Raw genomic sequence first — 8,640 nt, 5'->3', positions numbered from 1 at the left:
AGAGAGAGAGAGAGAGAGAGACATTCAAAGCCAGGCTCTGTGGAACCCCTCATTTACATTTTGTGTGCTGGCCCCTACACAGTTGCTTTAGTAAGAAGCTGTTGGATTATTCTGTGTAATGGTGTATTATTTGTATTTTAATAAATAAATCTTGCCCGAAGAACAGAGACAGAGCTAAAGTTACTAGAAGTCAGGTAATAAAGTCATACACCTTTAATCCCAGGATTTTGGAGATAGAGGCAGATGGATCTCTGTGAATTCAGGACTACCCTGGGCTACATAAGATCAGTGCAGGAACAAATGTAGGGTTTTTGGGTCCTGCACCTTTAATCCCAGTACTAGGGAGCCATGCCTTTATTCCAGCACTAGAAGGAACATAAAACAGGAGGAGGAGAGGCTTAGCTGCTTAGTCTGTCATCACCCAGCCTCGGTAGAGGTAAGACTTCTCTGGTAGCTTGACTGCCTTGTTTTTCTGGTTTTCAGGTTGAACCCCAGTTTCTATCTCTGGGTTTTTATGATTCGTGCTACAGTTAATGTCCAAAGATTCATGTCATGTCTTTTATTTAACAGGGAAACAAATCTGAAAGTCCGTCAAGCGCTACCTGTCACCTCAGAACTGGGAGCAGATATTAGCAGCCTCGCAAAGTTTGATGGTAAGTGCTTTAAATGCACAAAATAGCTACAAGCCAGAAAGAAGTGCAGCAGCAAATTATCTGAGATTCCATTTTCATTTCTCTTTCTCCTCCTCCACCGCCTCCCCCTCCTTCTCCTCCTTCTTCCTTATTAGAGGGAGGACATAAAATTCTGCAGGCATTAACGGCTGTCATCCATGCACTCATGATAAAGGCAAGCATGGCTTTGTAAGTCACCACCTAGTTCATCCTTGTGTCTTCCTTTGTGGATCTCATGCCCTTCTGCCCACAGTGCCCTTCTTTTGCTGGCCCTTTGCTTCCTGGAACAGACTTCCTTGGTGCAGACTTGCTGAGGGTGAACGGGTTGGCATTTTAGTTCCAGCCCTAGGTCTAGCTTTTCATCCAATGGCTCTGTAACAAAACCAGTGCATAGATGATGACTCATGAAGATAGGTCTCCTGCCACCCAGCCTTCTTTAGTTTGCATAATGGCATACTGTACAATGAGAATCTCCAAGTTACAGTCAGCCATCAGGTGCCTTAAATTTTTACCATGTTCTCAGCATCATTTTCATTATTGCCCTCACTGTCATGGTCATCATCATCATTTCATTCAACATTCAACCCAGACCCACTTCCTCAGCAGGTCCTTGCTCCTCCATGTTTCTGCCTGTATCTTGTGCTAACATTATTTTCTTAAGAACCATGGAAGGCCTCTAGAGACCAGCCACCCTAGATAGCTGCATGTTATGGTTCCAGGACCACAAAGGAATTCCTTTAAAAGTAAAGAGAAAGAGACACTAATTGTAGCATTTTCTCATCACACTAGGGAGTCTGAGGCTTTCCTGTCACCCCGCAATTGTCTTTAACATTCCTCACTTGCAAGTTTGGTTTTGGAGATCACTATTCCCACATAGGTTGCTTTGATTTATTGAAGAGTCTTACGAACTTAAGTCTACCCTTCCGAAATGTTTTCTTTGGAGTTTACTGAGAGATAATGAAGATAAAAGATTCTTGGCAATGCCCCTTGAGTTAAAGGCCAGGCAAGTTTATAATATGAATCCTCTCCAACACACATTTCAGAATATATATGGTTTATGCTTGGCATCTGCTTGTAAATTCTGCCTAGATTATGTTAATATTTTAATCTCTCTTAAATGACTGTTGCTATAATAAATGTTTATAGAAAAATATTCTTCCAAATTAAGGTTTAATTTAGAGGAGTAGCTAGGAAACTTTGAATAGCCCAAGAAATATTTTGATTAGATTAAAACAAATTACAAATTTTCTAACCGAGTAATTTTTTTTCAATGAATTGTTACTGTTATGTGAATCCAAGAAAAGTAAATTGTATTCACGAATCAAAATACTTCTTAAAATACTTGTGCTTGACTATTTATGGAGCCCTAGGAGGGCTAAATATAATCTGCCATTATTCACTTCTTCCCTGGCAAAGCTGCACCTTTCTATGTCTGCCAGTCTACAATGAGGCATAAATCTAAGAGCTTTAGTTTTCTTAACCACCAGAAAGCATAAAATGGTTGTTTGAACTATTTCCTTCCACTACATAGATTTTGATGCAGGTAGCCTAGACTACAATGCCATTGCAAGCAACCCTGAGATCTCAGTGGTGTGAACACAGTAAAAGTCATTTCCTGCTCATGTCCATTCTGATGTGGGTGGGGCAGATGAGCCCATTTTGTAGCCATGGAACTTGGACAAAGGGTAAAGGTGAGGTATGGGAGACACTGTATGTTTTATCTACATTTTTGTCTTATATTTCATGAGCCCAGGTGCTATTGTAAGGAATGTTAGGCAGTAACAAATGTGGCTATTTGTTGAGAGGTGCCTGACGTGACCACCTTGACTACCATTCCTGCCACATAACCCTGGCATCTTAGGATTTTCCCAGAAGGCATTTCCCCCACACCTCTATAGCCCTGTGGGGCTTCAATCTCCAGTGTTGCAGGACCCACATGGAGCTTTTGTCTCCTCAGGTCAGAGGCCATACCCCCTCTCTCCATTGGCATCCTAACCCTGCTATCTCAGGATTTGTGCAGAGTTCCTGTCAACTACAATCCCTGTTGTCTCTTGTCCCCTAACCCTACTATCTTCAGGCCTAGCCCCTCCACCCAGGCACCCCCTCTCTGCTAACTCAAGCAAATGCCTGCTGCTGAAGTCAGAAGTCACAGTGTAACTTAGCCTAGCTAGGATCACCTCAGTTCCCTCACATTCAAAACAGGACCGAGTAACCCCAATTGAACTTAAAACCTCAACTAACTGATCCAGAACCAGCCCAACCCCAGTAACAGCAAGCAGAGATTCAAACATCCGCTCAACGTAGGTGCATCTGAAACCCATGCCAAAGGCTACAGCTAATGAAAGGTATGTAAGCCAATATAAAAACCCAAGATTAGACTGGGGAGATTGCTTGCTTGATGGGTAGAGTGCTTGCTCGATGGGTAGAGTGCTTGCTGCACAAACACTGCTGGAGGTTAGAGCCCTAGAACTGACATAAAATCTAGATGGGGGTGGTGGCCCACTGTAATCCCAGCATGCGAAAGGCCAAGACAAGGCATTCTGGGAGCACCTGAAATGGTGAGCTCTGGGTTCAGCAAGGGCCTCTGCCTCAACAGTATACAAGTTGGAGCAATCTCCGACCTTCACATTCATACATAAACATGCATCTGCACACATATGGGAACACCTACACACACACACACACACACACACACACACACACACACACACACGGTCCCAAATGGAAGCTGTTTAGACAAAACTCCAGAAAAATAATTGAAAAAAAATATGTTCTAAGAATTCACAAAGGGCATGGATTAAACTCTTATAGGAATTTAAAGAAAACTGTTACAAAGTACTGAATGAATTCCAAAAGCATACCAAAAGCATACACACAAATATGTGCTGAATTTAGGAAGTCACCTCAGGATATGAGATAAAATTCAAGGAAGAAATAGAGTTTCTGGAAAAGAAAAACAAAATGAAATTAAGCTGGAAATGAAGGATTCTGCAAGAGAAAGAGAGAATGTGGGGCAAGTCTTGCTAGGGTATATGGAGGGCAGAAGAACAGCAGGGCCTGAGGGACAGAAGAACTGGATTATCCAAACAGAGAGAATGGATTCTTAGCCAGGGAGCACCCAGAAGTCTCACAAACAACACAGACCATTGCTGTCACTCTTGGTTGCCAACCAGAATGAGACAGTAAAACCCTCGTGCTGAAGACACCTCATAGATTTGTTTATAGAACATAGAAAAATGCTATAAGTGAGCAGGAAGCTTCCTCCCTCTGACTCATGTTCCTAGTGCCAGAAGGTGCTAGAAGGTGCTGGAAGATGTTATGTAGCATGTTGGGGGAGAAAAATCATCAGTGATCTTACCCAGCTTTAGATTATGTGTGCAACAACACTTACCTGCCCAGAAACACATGCCAGCTGGTATGAGGGTATTCTGGGGTTACCAATCACTTTTTGGCTGTTTTGAGATCTGCTCTATGAAGGACTCCAAAGTGGACGCTGTAAACCCGGCTAAAAGTTAGAGAGGTCACTGACTCTGGAGTGCACCTGATGCTGAAGCCTTAGTAAATTGGACATGTAGTTAATCTGCCTTGTGAATATTTGCTTAAGCCCATAGACTCCTGCAACTCTTGGCCTCTTCTTGCAGCAGGTGACTGCCAAAACTGGCACTCAGCTGACCAAAGTGCTGAGGATAAGTGACTATTGAGTGCCCAGCCCCAAATAGGGCACCTGTGTCACTACCTTCAAGTCCCAACAGCAGCGCAGAAGAGAAGGTGGAGAGACTGGGGAGCCATGCTGTGAAACACTTCCTTCTGGAAAAGACCTGGTGTTGCAAACATGAATGGACTCCCTGCACAAGACCCACAGGCATGAGGAAAAGGAAAACAGCAGTGTGGAGGGGGCTAACCAGGAAGAGGGGGTCAGGAGGAGCAGAAAAATGGGAGAGGCAATGGGATGTGAGTATAATCACAGTTTCTTGCATACAGGTGTACAATGGCCAAAAGTCAAACATGAATATAAAAGAGAAATCAATACATTCCAGGGCTTCTTCTGGTGACCAGGAAGACTTCCTCATATATTATGGAAATCAAAACCAAACGTTCCATCCTTTAGCTTCCATTAAGGATGTTACCTACTTTTGATAATGTTCTGACTAGTTTTGGAGAGTTGAAACAGACAATACCCACATATGAGGCAGGTTCTTGCTTATACATGCATATGCACACACACATACATGCATGCATGCATATACACATACACATATATGTGTGCACGCACACACACATATATATATACATGCATACACACATACACACATATAGCACATATGCACACATGCATACACACACACATACATACATATGAGGCAGCTTTCAGTAGGTGAATCTGTTTATTTGAAGAGTTCCCATACAAATAAATATTTTTTTTTCATTTCAAACATCTGAAAACACTATAGGTAGTCAAACTTTATAAGAAAAAATAAATAACTTGACCTAATATTATAATAAATACAAAAATAAATTGAGTTTGACGAAGCTTCTTATGTTAAGTCTTATGGGAATCAAACAACATTTATAGATAAACACCTGGAAACCTTTGTCAATCACACATTTGTAAGCTAGATATTTTTACACACTGGGGAAATTTCCTAATACACATGTGTTCAAGAACCATTTGTATATTGTTACTGACTGGACTGTGGTCTGTATTTTGTAACTAGTGACATGCTTACACATTTTGTGTGACTGTTAATGCCCATCTGAACCAGAGAAGGGGTTGACTCTTTAGTTAGGAACCTTTGTGCACTTTGTGGTGTGTAATTAAACAAAAATGGTTTCTCTTCTTGGTGAAAATAAGTAAGTAAGTAATAAATGGGCTTGATTAGCACCTTGTTACTTTACAGAATTTACCAGATAACTCTTCCACTCAAATGGATGAGAGCACAGTGCAACACAGCACACCTGATACATGGGATTACATTAAAAGACATGAAGGAAGAATCATTTCTCTTTGATTGGTGGCGCTAATATGGCCTTTGTGGCGTTAATATTGGGGCACTGACGGCTCAGTATTGAGAAGGTTGTGCTGGGGCTTGGCTTCCAAAAACTCAAGTAGAATCACTTGGCTTTAGAAATTATGAAGATGACATCTTTTTGCTTTCTAAGGAAAGAGACTGTCATCTCAGCCAGCACAGCAGTAGTTGGGCAACTGCCTAAACATTGAGAAGTTCTTGACTGGTGAAATTCTTGACCAGCAGTAATGGCGCCTCATCCACAGCACAGCCTGTCCTATGGAAGAATCACAGCGTGAACAATGAAGAAATATCACTAATAACATGCAAACAAAGAAGTAAAGCTAGTTAGTTTTGGAAAAATCATGGGATATTGTATTCTAAAAAATTTCATTGTTAACTTATTTTCTCTTTGAGTAAATAATCTGAGAAACTCACCAAATTAGTAGTTGACCAATAATCCAGCAGGCTGAATTTAGAATTTAAAATGCTGAAGAAAGTTCAAAATGAGAACTTGTAGATTTTGCTCAGTGTAGGTATTTCTCTATCAGTATAAAATGTACAAACTTCTAAGTGCTTTCTTGTCTTTTCTCTCCAGAGGGGGAAATGAGAGTAACTAGCATGACTATGCTTATACTTAGTCATTGAGATGATTTACCCCCAAGTTGTATTCTTTCCAAAGAGGTGATCATGTGAGAAATGATTCTATTCTCATCCTTTCCAATCATTTATCATTTCCTCCTTTAGTAGAAATAGAGGGAAGAAAGCAAGGTCCCAAGAGAGCCTCTCTTGATTCTTACACTGTGGGAAATGGTTTTGCTTATTTCTGATGTGCCTGCTTTCATCATTCTCTCTGGCTTCTATTACAGTTAGGTCATACGAAGATATTTGGTATTCAAGTCTCCATTTTCACGATTCCTCTCAAAACATACCTACCTTTTCACTTATCATAGATTTGCTATAATACCTATGTCATCTCTCAACCTCTTTCCTTTTGAAAGAAAATTATGTGCTTGAGTGTTTTACCTGCATGTATATAGGAGTACCATGCATGTACCTGGTGCCCTTGGATGCAGAAGAAGCCATTAAATACCCTGAGACTGGAGTTAGAGCTGCCGTGAGAGTGCAGGGAATGAACATGGGTCCTCTGCAAGAGCAGCAAGTGCTCTTAGCCACTGTTTTATTGGTCCAGCCCCACAATCCCTTCTTGAAACCATTTCCCCCAACTATGTTTCCAACAAATATTTTTAGGATTTTTTCTTTTAAAAATGATTTATTTTAGTTTTTCCTCTTTAAAAAAAGTTTATTGATTTTTATTGAGCTCTACATTTTTTTTTCTGCTCCTCTCTACCTGTTCCCTCCCCTTCAACCCTCTTCCAAGATCTCATGCTCCCAATTTACTCAGGAGATCTTGTCCTTTTCTACTTCCTATGTAGATTAGATCTATGTAAGTCTCTGTTAGGGTCCTCACTGTTGTCTAGGTTCTCTGGGATTGGGATTTGTAGGCTAGCTTTCTTTGCTTTATGTTTAAAAACCACCTATGAGTGAGTGCATATGATATAGAATTTTATTTTGCAGACAATGTGGGAACACATAGGGATGAGTGAATGCAGTGTTTCCCACAGGAAGCTGGTACTCCCTTTGGAAAGTGTGAAAGAGAAGTGGGAATATTCATGTTTTAAAAAGCCAATGGAACTAAGAAAGGGGAACCAGCATTTTTATCAGTTAAAAAATAGTTTGGCTTTGTTCCCAATGTTTTGCTATGATGGAACCCTTGGAACCCCGGGACCACACTCTTAGGAAGCTGTGCTAGGGTCGGCCTCCAGGAGCTCATACAGAACCTGGTCCTATGATCCCTGGCAGAAAGGCCCCCTCAACAAGAGGCCAAATATGGGCACGTCTTCTTGCTGAGCATAGTGAGCCAAAGCGTTCAAGGTTAAATTTACATCCTTGTCAGCCTTTGTTTATGATGATGAAAATGATAAAATAAACTGCTTTTTTATTGTTATTGACAAGGAACTATGTATCATGCTGCTTTTACCCAAATCACATTTTTTTTTTGAATAGTGGCCATATTTGAAGTTTGGGAAATTGAGTCTTAGGTGAAGAAATTGGAACGAATTTTGAGGGCTCTATTAGCCTGTTATTGTGCAGATTTTGCTGGTGAGACCCACTCAATTCAAGGTTATGTGAAACTCAGAAATGAAAATTATTATTCAAGGAAAAGATGATCACAAAAATCTGATAGTTTTTAAAAAGCTCTGGGTCTACAATGTAGTTTTCTAAAGAACCTGAGCCAGTTGAAACATGTTTTAATTACATGTTAATAAACAAATGAGCTATCATGAGAGCTAACTACAATTTAGATATTTGGTCTAAGAACCAACTTGCACAAGGTTGTTGTCTCAGTGAAACCCAGGCTTCCAGGCTGCCATTTAGCACTGGCTCTCTGGAAAGGCCCACAGAATGACCAAATAGAGTTTTTTTTTTTTTCCTTTTTTACTAATTAGGAAGTGGTAAGGAGAGGTTAGAGAAAGGTTTCATTTTGATTTTGAAATATGAGCATCCTGACTGGTCAAGTCGTCAGGCTACTTGATTCCCAGCTGCAACTGCATCTGTTGTTTGAAAAGGAAACCAGCATTCCAGGAGGGGACAAAGCCCTTGCAGGAAATCTCTTCAGCATCACAAGGTGGCCTAGACAGAGGATGGGACCCCTCTCTCCACTATGCTTTCGATCTTACGTCTTAGATGAAGACGCCCAGCTCAGTGTTGTGGTGTGGTGGTGGCACTTTAAGACATGTGGCCAAGAGGTAGGATCAAGTCATTAGCGGTGTGCCCTTGAAGGGGACTGTAGAAGAGAATCGCTTTCACACATTCCTACTATCCTCTGCCACCATAGACTGAAAATATCTGCACCATGATGGAGAGAGAGCACGAGCAAGGAACTCAGGACCGCGAGGGGT

The 8,640-nt window shown here is 41.1% G+C and overlaps 1 protein-coding gene across 1 annotated transcript in view; it reads left to right on the top strand.

Annotated features, from left to right (window-relative positions):
- Positions 1-8,640, top strand: part of Atp8b4 (ATPase phospholipid transporting 8B4 (putative)) — a 148,698-nt gene that overhangs the window by 48,274 nt on the left and 91,784 nt on the right. The window contains exon 8 of the mRNA XM_026787834.1: positions 571-653. Coding sequence (XP_026643635.1) covers positions 571-653 — 83 coding nt within the window. The remainder of the gene's footprint in view (positions 1-570; positions 654-8,640) is intronic.

Source organism: Microtus ochrogaster (assembly GCF_000317375.1).
Source record: "Microtus ochrogaster isolate Prairie Vole_2 chromosome 14 unlocalized genomic scaffold, MicOch1.0 chr14_random_1, whole genome shotgun sequence".
Taxonomy (NCBI): domain Eukaryota; kingdom Metazoa; phylum Chordata; class Mammalia; order Rodentia; family Cricetidae; genus Microtus; species Microtus ochrogaster.
This window is presented reverse-complemented; position numbering and strand designations above follow the sequence as displayed.